This window comes from Chaetodon trifascialis, chromosome 11, assembly GCF_039877785.1.
Source record: "Chaetodon trifascialis isolate fChaTrf1 chromosome 11, fChaTrf1.hap1, whole genome shotgun sequence".
In the NCBI taxonomy this organism is placed as follows: domain Eukaryota; kingdom Metazoa; phylum Chordata; class Actinopteri; order Chaetodontiformes; family Chaetodontidae; genus Chaetodon; species Chaetodon trifascialis.
This window is the reverse complement of record NC_092066.1, coordinates 4,608,152-4,625,925: the sequence shown is the minus strand read 5'-3', so window position 1 is coordinate 4,625,925 and position 17,774 is coordinate 4,608,152. Positions and strand designations below refer to the sequence as shown.

The following is a 17,774-nucleotide window of genomic DNA, read 5'->3' as shown; positions in this document are numbered from 1 at the left end:
GAGACAGTAAATATGAGGCACGTGATGAGGAAGAGTGGAAACTGAAATAAACTACGACCCAAATTAATTAGGTTTGTTTAAGTTTTGAAGAGAATATTGTCAGAAATCCTTGCTAGTGATTAGAATACGACAGGAAATGCTAAATGCTCTTCTGCTGCATTGCACATGACAGTTTAATAAAGTCTTTCTTAGACTGAGCTGGCATCAAGACAAGTCTGCCAGTATAAACCTTACAACCATAATGAATCATATTCCCAGTGGTACATTGAATTTTACGACATGGTGGACTGCAGCTGCATATAAAAACAGAGGAGATTTCGCAATGTTGTGATAGCAATATAAGTATTAAAGCTATTCTGGCTTTAGTTTTCGGACGCTCCGTGGCACCTGGCCATCACGGCTGAAGCATGCCTGATGTGTGCGTGTGTGCAGGATACCATCTGACTTCCAGTTGCCCCGGACCCCATAACACCCCCTGCCGCCCTGCTGGCACCCTCGTCCAATCCTGTTCCAGAGTTTTTATCATCAAGGCTAATTTCTGCCTGTAATCTGATTAGGGCTCTGAGCTGCTTTAGCACCCTGCTGTGCTGTCTCTCTCTCTCAGCTCTTTTGCGTGCACGCACACACACACACACACACACACACACACACACACACACACACACACACACACACACACACACACACACACACACACACACACTGTATGACAGCCAGTCTGTGTTGGCCGTGGCTTGCTGTGTGGCAGTCACTCTGCTGTGGCCGTGCGCTCGCGGTCGTGTCTCCACCTCCATCCCTGCCTGTCTGCTCTCTGGTAGCAGCCCTCGCCTCCACCTCTGCCGCTCCAGCTGTCCGCCACCCTCACCACCACTGTGACCAGGGGGGAGTCATAGCAGCGAGGCATCCTTCCTTTCTTCTCCCTAAACATGTTTCGAAACCCATGGATTTCTAGTTACCATGTGAACCATGTGCAGCCCTTTGGCCAAGGTAAGGCCTTTTAAAGCTGAGGGCTGGGACTAGCTATAGGTGGACTTTCTAAATACCTTTAACTCTATGGACTGCCTGGGGGACTTGGCTAATGCAGTTTAGCTCCTTACTGTGATAAATGACAGTTTGGTGGCTGTTACTGATGCGGCAGGCGGGGGGATTCAGTGCGGCAGGTTGACTGATTGACTCCTTAATTTGCTTCTGTTTTCTTGGTTGGATCAAATGCAACAAGGATTTGTGATGTGTAAGAGCTACTCATCCCTGTCTAATGCGTTTAAGATTTTTGGGATATTATAAATAGATGCAGAAGGTCTGTCACCATGGGAATGGATGTTAGCCTCAGGCTCTGAATGAATGGGGAGTGAAAGACCATTTTCACGGCACTCACTTGGTGCTTTATATTCAACAGGTGTGTGCTGCTGCTGTGTGCTATCCATTGAGCTTTTTCCTGTTTCCTCCTCTCTGTTCGACCTGGTCAGTGCACTCTGTCATTGCCTGCCGAGATGGAGGGCTGCTCATGTTCAACCAGCAACCTTCACAAACAGATTGTGTGCAAGCGAAGGCCCAGTTCACTCAGCGAGTCTATTTTGCACCTCTGAATATTTATAGAAAATCCCTCTCCTCACCACGCTCACTTTGGGACCGTCAGCAGCCTAAGCTACTCTCTGGCACTGCCAGCGCTGAGCCTTGTGCTGCTTGGTTTGTTGACAACCTGCAGGCGTTTCCAAGGAAAGCCGGACTGACTTGTGTGCAAGGGGCTTTCCAGGCAGATAAACAGACAGATACATGTGCAGATACCTCCACTAGGTTCCCACAGGCTTCCAAGATCTTGAATGTTTGCGGGTTTGAGATGAAGTAATGCTTTAAAGGTTTTTACATTTATGGATTTTTAGTATGAAAATAGAACGCCAAAGATGTCACAGCCATTGTGTCTTCTAGGATCAGAGCTGTACGTCTGGAGGAAAATCTGTGCAGGAGACTTGCATTCAAGCATTCATGTTATATAATGAAGACTACCAATCCAAATTTCAGTCCTTGCGTATGTTTAATTCTGACTTGTGTCACGCCTTTCATCAAAACAAGCCACTTTTGAGTCCTTGAATTTCACTGGGTCACTTCTCAGTCCACTGAGAAGCCCTTGAACTTTATGTCTAAGTGAGCGTAAGAACTTCCTTCACCTTCCACTTCCGTACTTCCTGTCCAGCCAAACGTTCCCTGCTCTATTGCTCCATGGTCTTTAGAGGTCAAAATAAGCAGAATATATTCTGGAGGTGTCTAGAGCAGTAACACAATCTTTCTCCTGTACTGGGCTACAACTTTACAACAGGCCGCTGCTGTGATGTGAAAGCGAGAGGGTCAGCTTTCAGCTGGGAACTGGATGTGAACTTTCTGAATAATCTTTTTGTGAGTCATACTCAGACTAGAAATATCGTCATTATCTTTTCAGTTACGCATAAGCTATTTATCATATTGAATCATTCAATAGATGAGTGGTACAATGGTGAAAAAGTTGAATTAAACCTATTACAGAACTTGTGTCGACTGAATATTGTGGTTTTGCTGCATTAATGATAGTAATTATGTGAAGAACTATTTAGAAATACAGCATACAGCCTTTTAAAAATTACTTTTATTTGGTTTTCTGTACTTCCAATGGGAGGTAAAAGATTTTGTGAAGTATGTTCCAAGTATGGCGTCTCATCTTTAAAGTGAGATTTGTGAAAGGGCTGAAGTTTGGTCTAGTCTGCATTTGCTGTTTTGTAGACACTATGCAGTCTCAGTACAGTAAATGCCTGGTGGGAATAAAACCTACAAACCCCTAATAGGTGCCTGACCAGGTGTTCAGATCAAAAACAACAATGACTTTCTGTCTCCTTGAAAAATATAAACGGCGTGTCCTGCAAAAGAAAAGAAGCCAAATCTTAATATTAGCAGCTAAAACTGATCAAATGTCAGCTTAAATCAAGACCTCTCTGATCAAAGAGAAGCACAGATCTGACCAGACTGATGCCAGCTGTTGATGCTGCTGAATGTGGCTAACTCATGTGGGATTGTGTTGCGTTGTTTTGTGAACTTGAGCCAAGTTTGCTTTTTGCTCTGCTTCCGGACCCTTGTTGTGCGAGCTGTTGTGTTTTTCAAAATGCAGCCACACTCGTCCCATCTGTCATACTCGTCTGAAGCTGTCTTAACGGCTGGACTGTGATCAGTTGTTGCAGTAATCTATGGATGAAGAGCATAAAGTGAACCTTAATGTGATGCAGGTCTACTGTTCTTCCAAATGCCAGAAATGCACAGTTCATTTTGACAAGAAGAAGAAGTTCCAGTACTCCCAGTGTCAGCACAGCAATGCTGAATTTTGAATTTAAGGGGGAGAAGGTGGATTGTGGATTTTATTTTGACTGAGTCTTGTTTCTCTTTTTAGGAATTGGATCTAAAGCTCCCACCAAACTTTCCAGCTCGACCTCGTTGCCAACAGAAGCCTTAAGGTGAGTTGCAGAAATGACACGTTCTGCTTTCTAAGAGCATTTACAATAGGCTCATTTTTGCATTGTCATCAAGTTCAGGATATGTAAGGATATAGGTTTACCACAGTCGAGTGCTTAAGCTTATCATGCGCTGTAAGCATTAAAAGCTGGAGATGCCTGGAACAGCTTATCCTTTAGACACTTTTTTGTTCGCATGGCATTAGAGCCATAATACCTCCTTCAGGGGCACTTTGCACAAAGCCCCCTTTTGCATTAATCTACAGTGTTTCTGCCGGTTCTTCAGCAGTAGAGCTTTAGTGCACAGAGGATCTTAAGTTCACTCTCACAGATCATATAAGACAAAATTCACCAATGTAACTGCACATTTTTCAATTACACCCAGTCCTAAAAATAAAGATTAGAACATCAAAATCTTCTTTTTAAAGAGGAGAAAAAGCAACATGATCAGCAGCTCCTCTGTATTTTCTCCCATTTGCATCCTCAGCTCTAAGATGTGGTGGACAGGATCGTCTGGAAAGATATCAGAACGATGCACAAGCAATTTCAACTGATCTGCTCCTTCAAAATAATAGTGATTGTTGAAACGCCCCTTAGCTAAATGCACACCATTGATGTATGAAGAGTTGAGGCCTGTGTGACCTGCTGATTGTGACGTGAGGACATTAAGAAGACCTTGATTGTCTGCTTCCACTTGGAAGAGAGTCAGGACTTAATGACCCAGTTCTTAAGCTGGATTGTGTTGGAAGTGACTCCAGCTGAGTTTCACCTTTACCTGTCATCACCTCTTTAAGACAAGGTGTTTGAGGCAGAGTTGTGGGGAGAACTGAAGTAGGAAACCAGGCACAATTTACTGTTTCATGCTTTTATACTTTTGCTAATCTAAACTTTCAGCATCACCACTTTGCATCTCTTTTATCACTTGGTAAATTCTAATAAAGCACCTGCTCATCCTATAATTACCATGTATTTTTGAGAAGGAAGCAGTTCTGCTCAGCTGTTTTAATTGAATATTGATTTTGCACCCATTAGGATATCAGAATGTGATAAGTCTCGTCTCGATAGCAGGTTTGTGACTCTGTCTTCTCATTCAGTTTCCAGAGTGACTTCTCCCTGGGTGACAAGACCGCCTTGGTCAAGAGTGTTTCAGATACAGATGCCAAACTTCTGGCTGCACTTCCCAAGGGTGTGCACTGGTTCTAAACACGCAAAATAACTCAGAATAAAACCGTTTGTCACTTTTAACATTCATGCTAAATGTTCGATTTTCTGCTCTAATACTCAGTTTCAGAGTTGAAGAAATACTTTGAAGGACCTATCACAAAGGAGTTGGGAATGAACAGGTATCTTCAGGGCTCACAACACTGCATTTTCACATAAACCCATTAACATGTTTTCACGAGCTCAGCGGCTGCTCATCTTTACCCTCTGCCTTTTGTGTCTGACAGGAAGGATCGGATAGCCCGGCGCCTGGAGGGGATTGAAAGTGATGCTCCGCCTGCACTGGTCCACGGTGGTTTGGTAGCCAACAGAATGCTGGAGGAGGATCCTCCACGGTACACCCGCGCCTCAGATCCCTGTGAGCCTTGTGTGATGGGTAAGCATGGCATGATGCACTGAACAAATATATGATTCTGCTTTTAGTGGACTTGAATTGACACTGACAGTCATATTTGAAAAAGAGAGATAAACTATTATTTTTCGTTCAGTATTTGTAAACCATATGATTTTTCCTGTTGAACAAGTTTCTTCCTGCCAGTGTTCTTTCAGTTAACATGTTCTTCAGCATGTAAGCAACTCTAGTTCCTCCAGTGGAACTGCGTAGTGGCCAGCAGTGGATATATGTGGTTATACTGGGCAGCTGGACTGCTTCAATACAGTTCAATGCATGTTTTGCAAGATTTTGCAATGAGTGGATTCACTAATTAATATGAAAATCTGTGATGTGTTTTGTGAGAATAATAACACATACAGGTACTGAGTGTTTATTTCATTAGACAACTCAAGACAGCTGTTGGATTGTAGAGCTGGTTGTGTGACAGTTAAACGTACTGTGCATGGTCAATATAGCATGATGTCTTTTCAATTTATTAATTGATTTGTGGACCGTAGCTGACACGAGGAATCCATACTTGTTTACTTTTTTAGGCATTTCCAAGAGTCTAATACTTTGACTTCAGTAGGTTTTTCAAATGGTGATTTTTATGGGAGTAACTGTACTTTAACCACCACTGAGCACTTCCCACAGAACATGAATAACTTTTTTAGTACTTTTAGAAAATTTTCAAAGAATGTTGCTGATAAGTAACAGAGTATTTCCACTATTTACCACAGTGAGGCGCTACAGTCGAGAGGAGCTGGAGGCACCCCAGAAGCAGGTGTCATCCCAAGACAGATCACCTCAGGTCAAAAGTGGTGTTGGCAGCGCCCGTCCAGAGCCAGTGTTGGTGTATGTTGACCCAGTAACGTTATCCACCTCCTCCACACCCACAACTGGCCCCACAGACCCTGCCAGCCTCAGTTCCAAGGCTGAACGCATCGCCCGTTACAAAGCTGAGCGCCGCCGCCAGCTGTCAGAGCGCTATGGCATCCTCCTGGATCAGGAGCCGGACATCGATTACACCCCACGCTACCGTTCCCGGCGTGATCCAGACGCCTCTGACCGACAGATGGGCGCCAGGCGAGACAGAGACAGACAGGAAGTGGAGGAGCCAGGGCGGGGGCCCAGGGTGCCATACCGCTCTGGAGTGGGCAAAGTTTACATGAGGACTCACCCAGATCATACCCCTGTTTCCACCTCCAGCTCTGCCCACTCAAACCAAGCCCCTCCCCCGACCCAAGAAAGACCGAGAGGATTCTCAGAGCGGGAAAGAGCGATGAACATGGAGAACTACCGGCGTGGTGGAGCTCAAGAGCGTACAATCACCTCTAGAACCAAAACCCAGGAGCAGCATCCGCCCCAACAGCAGCAGCACCCCCACCACCATCAGGACGATGGCCACCAGGAGACAAGCCCCGCCACCAGGGATTACAGCATCGCAGCGGTTCCCAGCTCCCCTCGCACCGCCCGCCGGGCCTCCCTGCCCTCCACTCGCTACGGAATCTCACCTGGGGATTTATTCATAGAGCAGCAGGCCCAGAGTATCCTCAACAGACAGGGGTGAGTTTCTAAAAGCATCCAGAAAACACTTGAAGTAAGGCTCAGCACTTCACAAACTCCTAGACATGGGTCTGATAGGATGGAAGACTCTTACTCAAGACATGATAATACAAGAATAATGCAAAAAAATTGAACTTGCATACTTGATTTATGGTATTATGTCCTGCAAAAACAACCTAATATACCTTTAAAGTTTACCATGATACTGGAATACATGCTTTTTGGTGCATAGTGCTAGACGCATATACAGTATGCATATATTGTCACATTATAAAAGACCCTCTAGTTGTACTCAATGCAGATACTTATAAGTCATTTGAGTAGAAATACTGAAAATGTGGACCATTATCAGTGCAGATCATCATAACAAGCAATTAAATTCCTCTGTGGGTAGTTTTATCTGCTGTGTATTGCTGCCCATAAAAAGTCTCATGTGTCTGTAAGAGAAAGTTTCAACCATATGAACCAACGATTTCTTGACTGTATTTACACTGATCAACTTGCTGCTAATTGCCCGCTTTCGGAACATCTTATACATGTTTTTGATCATTATAGTGTTTGTAACAAAATTGCAAAACTTCAAACTGCATTTGGATTGTGCACAAATCCAAAAATCTAAAAATAAACAAAGAGAGATATTTTAGCATTCCACAGATCATGAACTGGTGCAGCTTGGACTTGTCCACTGGCTGCCGAGCTGGCTGCTTTTTCCACCATGCCAGTATTAAGATCTTTCTAGACTGCGAGTCCAGCTCTGTCACGCTTGCACTGCTCCAGTTTCGCATGGAAAGGTGCTCTGGGGAGCTCATCAGGGAAAGGTTGCAGGGCAGCAGTGTAGATTGCGGGGTTGGTTTTTGGAGGGCATATGATTTCCCTCCTTGCTCCAAGACGTAGCCCTGATTTAACTGAAGCTTGGTTCATTAACAGAGAGTCAAATTCTATTATGAACTTGAATATGCTACCACAAAAGGAATGAGAATTGTAATATTCATCAAGTCAATGTGAAAGAATTTGACTAGGTTAGGAAGCAACAATTGAAAATAGACTTTAATGACAGACTTCTGATCAGCACGTGCAGGGTGAACACAGCAACTTTTAAACTGATCCTCAGACTGCTCAGCACCTGAAAATACGACTGACTTTGGTTCAGCTGATCAGTGCAGCTCACTTTGATCTGATCTTAAAAAGAATGATCAGAAGTGTCCCTCAGGGTTTGACACTGTCACCACATCATCCTGTAGCCTGGCCGCCCTGTCAAAGAGCGACTGGTCTCTCAACACAGACTCAGAGAGTGACACTCAGACAGTCTTCAGCTGGCCCTCAAGGTACTGTCTGCTCAGCGTGAAGCCTTTACAGAGCCCTGTAGTCCACTGGGTACATATGTTAAAGCTGGCCGTATTCACTTGATGTTCAGGGAAAAAAAAGGGTGATTGAACAGTGTTTTCACGTAAGCACTGGAAACCATGCTGAAATTGTAATTGCTTGCACTCATATGTCTTTCACAAGGTATTCGTGGGTCTTTAAAGATAATGAAAGATGTTAGAAATGTCTTCAGAAAGTGTTCAATATTCTGAAATCTGCAGACACCCTGCCATAACACTGCTGGGGACACCCTCAAAAAAGGAAAATAAACAAGATAAAGAGCCAGCACTTTAACACATGTCCTCGGTGGACATGCAGCTAACATGTTCCAATAGAGATACCATATAACAGTCCAATATTATATCTCATTCAGTCATCCTTCCCTTATTAAATGGTGTAATAGTCTCCCATTTAACACGTTTCAACCAACAAACTGTCATCCCTACCTTAAACTTAACATTTATTCATCTGCACACATACACTCATCTTCATCTGTTTTTCTAGAGCAGAATTTTTCAAACTCACTTTTCTTTTTACCACCATGACGCTCATTTGTGTTATAATCTTACAAACCCATCTGTAAATCATCCCCACAGCTCTGTAAAACTGACCATTTTTGACCATCCCTGGCACCTACATCCTTGTGAAATTGGTGTGACTGTGTGTGGCCTCGGTTGCATGAGTAGTTGAGTGGTGGTAGTGAACTGGAGTTGATGAGGTGACAACATTAGTCAGCTTGATGCCCTGACCCAGTCGCCAGTCAGTCAGACTGACTCAGCACTTGTCAGCTGAGGCTGCAGTCACATCCCCCCTCCTCAAATTCTGGCCTGTTAACCCCTATGAAATTACATAGTCTTTTACCCTGTCAGTGACTTTGACAGTGGCATTGCATAAGACATACGTTTACCCTTAAGAGACTTTATGTTTTTCAATCTCCTGATGTGGTTTTGCGCTGAAAGGATTCTGGAGAGAAACAGATTAACAGAAAACTTTGATTTTCACTGAATGGTTTATCCCAGATGGTTTCCCATTGAGGTCCTTGGTTGTACATCTATTTCTGGAGTGGACTGTGGCCCAGATACATGACATAGCTTCCTTTCCGATAGCCTGTAAAAGGATGAAGGATCATGGTCAGCCTTTGACCTTTGACAGGTGAAATTTGTGGAGGTATGGCCAGCTTGTTCCAGAAACCCTTTCTAGAGAGTCTTAGTAAGGTTTGATGATTTTGTTGGTACACAGAAACAACTGTTTTCCAAAGAAAGGGAAACCAACACACATTCTGAAGTCTGTTGGTTTTTAGTGTCTGTCGTGTTTCAGAAGAGAATATTATGATCACCTTTTAGCTAGTATACATGTCCAGTGTATGCCACTGGCACTACCTGCCTTTGTCATCTTATCAGCTGCTTATGCTAGCTAGTACTAGTGTGTGATCATGTACTTTAGTACGAACACTGTGTAAGTCCTTCATGCCATGTCAGATAAAGCAGAGGCCCATCAATTATGTCTGGCTTAGTGGTCTTGAATGAGATTAGAGCAACCTTTGGCTACCAGGGGTCAGAGGGTTGTCGATGAAAATAGTTTGGCTTACTTTTTTGGCACAGAGACATCAGAGAGAGAGAGCGAGAGTTGCTTGAACTAAGACTCAAATTTAAACCCAGGGCCTGCTGCTTCTTGACCTTGTTGCAGTTCTAGAGAAGGATTTGGGAGCTTGAGTTTGTCCCGTGATAGTCTCATGTCAGAAACCTTTGTGTAGTATGTTTCACAGTGGGTCACACATCATTGATGAGATTCATTAAACAGGGGAACAACATTTTTAGCAGGAACCAAATTGTGTGCGAAATGAAAATCAGTCAAATACTTTTAGATTTGAGCTGCGGATATTAGGTCTGAGGCTTGTCTCCTCTACCATCCACCTGGGCAAGTAGGCGATAATTGTTAAAAGACACCACTCTACTCTAAATATCCAGTTAGTTAGTGAGATTGTACCGGGTTTAATTGAAGAATTTACCAGCCTTTGTGTCCCATGGAAAAAAACAACTTCGTATACCCTTTATGTATGCCCTTTAGATTACCTCTTGTTTGAAGTGACATTTGAGTTCAGAGTGTGCCATGGCTTTTTCATTGAACTGGAATCTCAGTGTCCCTTATCCGTTCCTTCCCTCAAGAATCCGAGTTAAGGAACGATTGCCCAGGGATGAAACTATCCAGAGGCCCCCTGACTGGAGTCCAGACAGGCAGCAGGCTAACAGACACCGTACTCAGGGCAACACTGCTCAGTATACACCACAGCGCTCAGAGCCCACCCAGCAAAGGACTGTTCCCCAGCCTCAGCCCAGCCCAGGCCACCATCCTGCCTATGGCCAAGCAGCCTATCCTCCTCCTGCTCCTGAGTGCCAACGCTCTGGCCCTGCTGTGGATTCTCAGCCATATTTGGCCATCCCTGCCCCTGTGGCCACTGCCAAACTCTCTGGACCTCCTGAGGTACTACCACGAAGGAGAGTGAGTGCTGACCAAATCTATGCCACCCACAGGGAGGCAAGATTGGAGGCCAAGCAGGCACTGAAAGAAGAGGCCCATACCGAGGGCCTGCTTAAGAGCAGGAAAGCTGTGTTGCCTTCAGAGATCCGTCGAAGGGAAAGGAGTGTGGATGATACTCATAGGGGCCGGCATGAAGACATGGACTGGCAGAACTACAGCCCGGAATGGAGGAGGAGGAGTCAAGATGAAGAAGACTGGGATCGGGAGAGACCAAGGGAAAGGGGGAGGGAGAGAAATGTTGAGAGAATCAGAGAGCGAGGGAGAGAGCATCTGTCTAGTCGTGACAGTCAAGAGGAGAGAGTATGTAGGTCTTTACAGCCTTCCCACACCTCTGTACACCATCAGCCCAGGCAGCATCAACCATCTGAGCCTGTGTTCCATCAAGATCCCCGAATTCTGCAGCAAGAGCCTCCAACGCAACAACAGTATGAAGCCACAAAAAGACAACATGGTGCTCAGATTCAGCAGCAAGATTGTCAAAAGCGGCATCAGTATGACCACTCAAGACAGTCACAAGAGCCTCTCAGACAACAGCAAACTCAAAGACAGCAAGAGTATGAGCCCCAAAAACAAGAGCCTCCAGGTCAGCAGCCAGACTCCCAGAGAAAACAACGGGAGCCCCAACTAGACGAAGACCCTGAGCCTCAGAGGCAACAGCAGCAGCCGGATCCATCCGGACACCAGAGGTTTGACTCAGCTGTCTACCTCCAGAAGGGCTCATCTGTGCCTCAGGCCAAACACAGAAGCATGGAGATGAGTGGAGGGCCCAAACCCAAGATACGAACCCGCTCCATGTCAGATATCGGTGTAAGCCAGCATTCGGCCATGTATCGTATGGAGAGGGAAGCAGCCAGCAGAGAGCCACTGAGAGCCGTACCTCCATCAGGGATGGCTAATGGGGAAGTGGGCACCCTGGACACCAGGGTGTCAGTAGCACAGCTGCGACACTCTTATCTGGAGAATGCCAACCGGAAACCTGACCTGTAGGTCCACTGGCATGGGTTCTGTGTTGCATCGCTAAATAACTGTCTAACTCTGCATTACTAAGCTGTTGCAAATAAATAATCAAATGTTTCGAGACAATAATGATGCTAAGTGAATCTGCGGCATGACGTCTCAACGATAGCGCTATGGCATCTGCCATTATCATGTTTATTGTAGTGTCTGCAGATTTGTCTTATGAGCTTAACTATCCTTGTGCAAGTAAAAATCAGTTTTTGCAACCCTTTTTGTTTTTGTTACCCTTTGGAAGTTGTGTGCTGCTGCTTTTTAACATTAGGTAATGGCTCTTCACTGTTTGGTTGCTGTTAGGCTGTGCTCAGCGTGTGTGCCAACAGCAATGTGTGACCCTGTTTTTCTAACCTGAGTATAGTTTCTGGTAAACTGTTAATTCACTAAAACAACATCAAGACCAACCACCGTTAATAGATTTCCAACTTCTACTTTTCCTTTTTGTTGTTCTCGTCAATCTCTCTAAATCTACACACCACTATAAAAGTGAGACAACTAAAGTAGATCTGTCAGCAATGGATGTTGATCCGGCTAGCGGCAGCGATCGGGACAGGGGTGCTCGGAGGCCTCGACGCTACATCACTCCAGGAGACAGTCGCATGTCGGAGAGGTTTAGGACCCAGCCCATCACCTCTGCAGAGCGGCTGGAGTCAGATAGGTACAGGGGGGGCTCTGCCTGGTGATCTGCAGGAGCTCTTCAGAATCATTTTATTTACTTTTTATTTTTTCCCAGAATCATTTTATTTACACAGAATTGGATGACAGAGCATGGTTCTAAGTGAATGATAACATCCAGCGGTTCCTCAAATTAAACAGAGTCTAAACACTGATGCTTAATGTATATTAATGTTTTCTGCAGGTCCCGTCTAAGCCCGTCACAGCTACAAGATGCTGAAGGTAAATTCAGTTCATTGCATTTTTGCATAATTCTCTTTCGTTTAATTCAATTAAATTTGAGTGTCATTTTTGCAGAAGCTTAAGTACAATTGATGTGACATAACACAATTCCTTTTTCATTAGATGAAGGAAAACTGGATGATAGAGCCAAGATGAGTGTGGCTGCCAAGAGGTCTCTCTTCAGGGTACACTTCCCACTTTATGTACATTTCACTGACAAGGACAGATGATTAATACTGTGTAATTTAGAATGAGTATTGTTTTAAAAAGCTGCAGCTTTGTTCAGATTTGCCCAGGGCAGTGGTGTAAGCGGTGTACCCTGCAGGTTAAGTGGGTGTCCATAGACAGTAGAGTGGATATTTCTGTTTTTCACTTCACTGTTAAGGCCTCAGTATAATAAACTAATGTAATGATGTTTTCCTGATGTATTCTTCCAGGAGCTGGAGAGGACATCAGAGGGAGGTGTTCCCAAACCACGCTCTCGAAACGCTGCCGTAGAAAGGCGTCTGAGAAGAGTTCAGGATCGCTCCCACACACAACCTGTCACCAACAAGGAGGTGGTCAATGCTTCAAGGTAGAGCTTGGGTTTTGCTTGTTGTATCATAGTATTTGAAGAGGGGCTGTATTTCTTTCCCTTTCCCTCCTCTTTATTTTATTCTTTTGTCTGTACTTTTCTGTACATTATCTGCATTTCACAGTTTTTTTTTTGCCATCTATTCCTCATTTTCTCCACTTTTAAGTGATCCTGCCACATCGTCACAACCTTTGGGCATCCACCCTAATGTAACTCGCGTCCCCAGCCCCACTATAGTCAGCATGAGGTACAGCTGAGCCTGGCTGCTAACGTATATGTGCTTTGTATTTTGTATGTGTTGCTCTGTGTTTAACCCATTGAATGTCTCTACCCGTCTAAGTTTCAATGATTTTCAAGATCTCAGTTAAATGGAAGCACGATAATAGATGAACCTCAGTGAGTTTAGAAATTACCGTGGATGGGGTGCAAACGAATGTTAATGAATTTTAATCTTGTGTTGAATCCACTTTTGTGATTTAAATGTAAATGTGCCTCAGAGACATTTTACTCTTCATCTCCCTCTCCTGGCTGCAGCGCTGATCTGCTCATCCAGCTCATCTTACCTTGTTATTTCTGCCCCCTCGTGCTGCTTCTTAGCTGTGTGCACCTTATAGGGGAAGGAAGTCGGTGTTTACACAATAACTCATTCAGTACCTTCCATGCCCAGTTTCCAAGCATTCCCTCTTGCAGTGTTACTCACATGCAGGTCATAAAAGTCAGTTGCATATCTTGTGGAAAGGTCAGAGGTTGAGCCAGTTAAAGCCCTCTGCATGTCTGAGTTCACGTGTCCTGCAGTTTGTTTACCAACCCTGGTTTAACTTAGCACACTGCTGGGAGATCGCCATATCCCCTGCAATCATCTGAGTGCATTATATGATTATCTTGCATATGTGTGCTGATCTACTTATGTCTCTGTTGCTGTGCATGTAATCTGACACAGTTGTCACTGTGATTGACCTGCTAGCTGGTATTTACATTATGTATGTTCAGTTCAATTTGCAGAGGAGTACATTAGCTTTTGATAGCTTAAGACTGCATGGTTAGTAGAGACTTGACTAAATGCTTGAGTCGAGGTGTGTTACGGTTATTTAATTTAAAACTGAGATTTAACAAGCTTTTAATAAAATACTCAAATATTTTCTTGTCTGTGAAGATTCTCAGTCGTCCATGTCATAGGATATCTAAAAGTCATTCAGTAATGTGTTTTATTCTTGACATGAACATAGCACCTTATATCTGACTCTTGTTTAACTTTAGACTCCTTATCCTCCCATATTATAAATCTATAAATAAAAAAACTTTCCGCCATCCTTATGCAGGCATGGTGACAATACCTGTTTTTTTCATACACATACATTAACACTTTCCAGTCCGCAAAGATGAGCTTTCATTTTAAATCAAGTAGTTATCAAAAGGCTTATGCCTATTCCTCACTCACTGACATCCCTCTGTCATTACCCAGCATCCAGGCCTCATCTCAGCCAGGCTCAGCAGTGCAGGATCAGGAGAGGGGGACCCAGGAACACCAGAAACCAGCTCAGGCTCCCAGTGCTGGTGTGGAGGGAGATGGCCAGGAGCCCGGCTCTGATGAGCCTGACCTGTCCACCCTCAGCTTGGCTGAGAAGATGGCCCTCTTCAACCGCCTGTCTCACACTACAGGCAAGACCGCCGAGGCAGCCCGAGGAGACACCCGCCAGCGCAGGGCCAACACTCGGTTTCAGACTCAACCCATTACCCAGGGGGAGGTGGAGCAGGTACAAAAGGTTCTATCTCATGTGGCAGGTTTCTTTTGAAAGCAGTTGCGTTTTCATGAACACAATTTGACCTAATGTTGAAGAAGCCTCTCAAGATCAAGGAAGGTCTTATTTCATCTAATAACATTTCCTCTCCAGTAGAACAGATGTGCAGATTATAAATTAATTGAAATGAACAATGCTGCATCTAAGGATTATTTGGATGTAAGATCTCCTTACAGTAAGAAGGCCTGAAGCAACAGACGATTCACTTCCAGGTCACTCACTGCAGGGAGTGTTTACCAGTTTCCACTGGGGCATGATGGATGAATGACATGGTTCTCTGTGCAGCTGGAAGAAACTCAGACAAAATGAACAGAGGTCGCAGAGGTTATTCCACTTTTGCTTTTTAATGCAGTGGCCTCTAGATGTCACAAATCACCAACAATTCACATACGGAGGCCCAGAAATACTGAAAATAGGGGAACCATTTTGTCTGTTGGTGCAGCAGCCCACAGCCACAGTGCTGTTTGTGCAATCATGAGGGAATGTATGTGTGACCTCTGTTCTTCTTTTGTTGCTGATGATGATGTTGCCAAAACATCACCTGACGTGTCACAACTTAGTACATATATATTGTCCTCTGTGTAGAAATTGTATATTTGCATCCCATAATTCTAGATCCTATAATTTCCTCCACTGACGTTTAAGCATTTAAACACAGGTCAGTACAAAAAATAAGATAAGACCTGATATTCCTTCCCACTCTGCATGGGACGTGTTTTTGCAAGAAAACGTCAGATGTTTCGTAACAGGTTGAATTCACCTCCACCGTATTCTCAACAGTGAGTCATAGTCAATCACTGGTGTCCACACAGGAAGCTGAGCTGCCGGTAACCTCTGCAGTGTGTAACGGTGACTTAGAGGCCAATCAGGGAGACCATGTAAGAAACCCGCTGCCTGTACAGAGCTTCCGATTGGTTGCATCGAATGATCCTGCTACTGATAGACCGGATTGGTCCTGCGAGCGACCGGTGTTGTCTTGCTTACAGTAGCTGAGCTGAGCTTTATGGTGTCCGTAAATGCAACCCAGTGTGTATTTGAAAGTTTGAAATGACTGTGGTAGATGTTGCCTTGTCATTGGTTTTAAAGTTTAGGGTGCCTTGTTTGTCTTCGCTGGCTCCTAATTTTTGGACATGAGCAGCTTCTGTGACACGCTTGCTCATTGCATAACAAGCATGGAAATATTCGACTGCAAACGCTGCATGCTAGTCTATTCAGGCTTCCTCCCAACCTGAATAAGCTGGCAAAAATGCTTATGTGGGGAATAAGTATTTGGATCGATCATGGCCTTGATACTGACAGTATGCAGAAGTGTGCGAGAGTCAATACAGACCTTGTGTTGCAACCGAAATCAATTATTTCAGTAGAATTTCCTGAACTTATTTGATCTTTCCATCTCAATCAAATGAATAATAAATGCCTCAGTCAATGTGGCCATCCTAAAAGCTCTGCTAAAGATTTTGATTCTTTATTTTTCTCTGAGATCACTAAAATATTGTACGAAAGCACCAAAATGTCATTTTTCAAAGTGTCAGTGCAGTGGCATCAAGTAGAGATTAGGCACTGTTTCTTGTTCAGAGGTGAAAAGGTTTTTATTCACTTTAGTCACAGACATTCCTGATCAAGTTAGCATGACCCATAGAGTCACAATGGCCACATTCATGGGAAACATTCCAGGTTGAAATTTTCCCCTTAAGGACACCACTGACAAATCCATGCATTGTGCAAACCCAATAGGTTAAATGCAAATAAAATGAAAGTAACCAGTCTGCCAAGATGAATGCCATTATGATATTAGAATAGTTTATGACTGACATAGCTCAGGTTGTCGTTCATAAACTATGAGTGAACATAAAAATTCGGGGTGAATGTCTGTGCTTCCTGCTGCCATTTTGTGAATGACAGAGTTGCTGCAGCGTCACGAGCAAACCTGAAATCATTTCCCTAATTTGCTTCCACTGCGGCTGTCCTTCCCCTCATCCATCCATCCATCTACCACCTACCTCCCATCCTCTTTCTCATCCCACTTCATTCTTCCATCCGTCCATCTGCTCATCACACTATAACTACTGTAACACCCACACACATCTCTATTACTCTCTAACTTCCTTGCCTCAGCCTGATCCATCCCTTCTCTGTGTCAGTCCCTTCACCTCTCCTGTTGTCATCCATCCATGCTGACTTTCTGACATGATTCCTGCTGTTCCTGCAGCTGAAAAACGGAGGTGAGATCAAACTGGAGCCGCTGTCAGCCTCCCTCGTCCGCTCTGTGGCAGCCGTCACCTCCCAAGCCTCCGTCACCGCAGTAACCATCATGCCAGCCAGTGGCGGCGGCGGCAGCGATGATGACGGTTTCCGTCCAGGGAAGTCCACTGCTGTCCCCTACGTCCCTGCCCACCAACAGGCTTCCAGCACCACAACCAGCCACCAGGAGAGGGCGTTGAGGTATTTCACCATGACCCAGAGCGGGGACCCTGGCCACCCTGAGCCTGAGCTCAACTCCTCCCCTCTCGTCCCTGAGAGCGGAGAGAGAGTGGGGGCTCCTCTTCCTCCCACCTCCTCTGCTGGTCACAGGCAGCAGGGGGAGGCGGAGGAGGAGGGTAGGAGAGAGCATCAGGAGGAGGAGGTTAGGGGGAGACAGCAGGGAGGAGCCAGAGAAGACAGCCAAGACGGCAGCATCAAGAGAAAGCCACACTCCCCTGACAGCGACCGGGACGGCAGGCAGCGGCAGCAGCATCCCCAGCCTCAGCACTCTGCCGGGCCCCTTTCACGGAGGGGCGAGTCAGAGCCACTGTCCAGCTGGAAAGCCGCAGACGGAGACTCCCAGGAGAGCAGAGTACAGGGGGGAGAAAGAGGAAGAGGAGGCTACCTGAGAGAGGCAACTCACAGCTCCTCCACACAGGAGCAGGAGAGGAGCAGCGGCCGGAGTCTGGTTGGCATCTCAGGTAGGAGACTTCTCCGATGTC

General features: G+C 45.0%; 1 protein-coding gene across 6 annotated transcripts in view; it reads left to right on the top strand.

Moving 5' to 3' along the window:
• Nucleotides 1–769: 769 nt before the first annotated feature.
• The window catches only part of svilb (supervillin b), a 34,986-nt gene continuing 17,981 nt past the window's right edge, over nucleotides 770–17,774 (top strand). For 3 of the 6 annotated variants that reach the window (XM_070973475.1, XM_070973469.1, XM_070973472.1), the window contains exons 1-15: nucleotides 770–987; nucleotides 3,410–3,473; nucleotides 4,565–4,656; nucleotides 4,756–4,813; nucleotides 4,919–5,067; nucleotides 5,805–6,630; nucleotides 10,158–11,513; nucleotides 12,029–12,199; nucleotides 12,401–12,438; nucleotides 12,562–12,623; nucleotides 12,876–13,012; nucleotides 13,179–13,259; nucleotides 14,475–14,766; nucleotides 15,624–15,689; nucleotides 17,021–17,753. In XM_070973475.1, the coding sequence (XP_070829576.1) occupies nucleotides 927–987; nucleotides 3,410–3,473; nucleotides 4,565–4,656; nucleotides 4,756–4,813; nucleotides 4,919–5,067; nucleotides 5,805–6,630; nucleotides 10,158–11,513; nucleotides 12,029–12,199; nucleotides 12,401–12,438; nucleotides 12,562–12,623; nucleotides 12,876–13,012; nucleotides 13,179–13,259; nucleotides 14,475–14,766; nucleotides 15,624–15,689; nucleotides 17,021–17,753 (4,186 nt within the window). In that variant the 5' untranslated portion in view covers nucleotides 770–926. The remainder of the gene's footprint in view (nucleotides 988–3,409; nucleotides 3,474–4,564; nucleotides 4,657–4,755; nucleotides 4,814–4,918; nucleotides 5,068–5,804; nucleotides 6,631–10,157; nucleotides 11,514–12,028; nucleotides 12,200–12,400; nucleotides 12,439–12,561; nucleotides 12,624–12,875; nucleotides 13,013–13,178; nucleotides 13,260–14,474; nucleotides 14,767–15,623; nucleotides 15,690–17,020; nucleotides 17,754–17,774) is intronic. The other 3 variants (XM_070973470.1, XM_070973474.1, XM_070973471.1) reach the window with 3 other exon arrangements.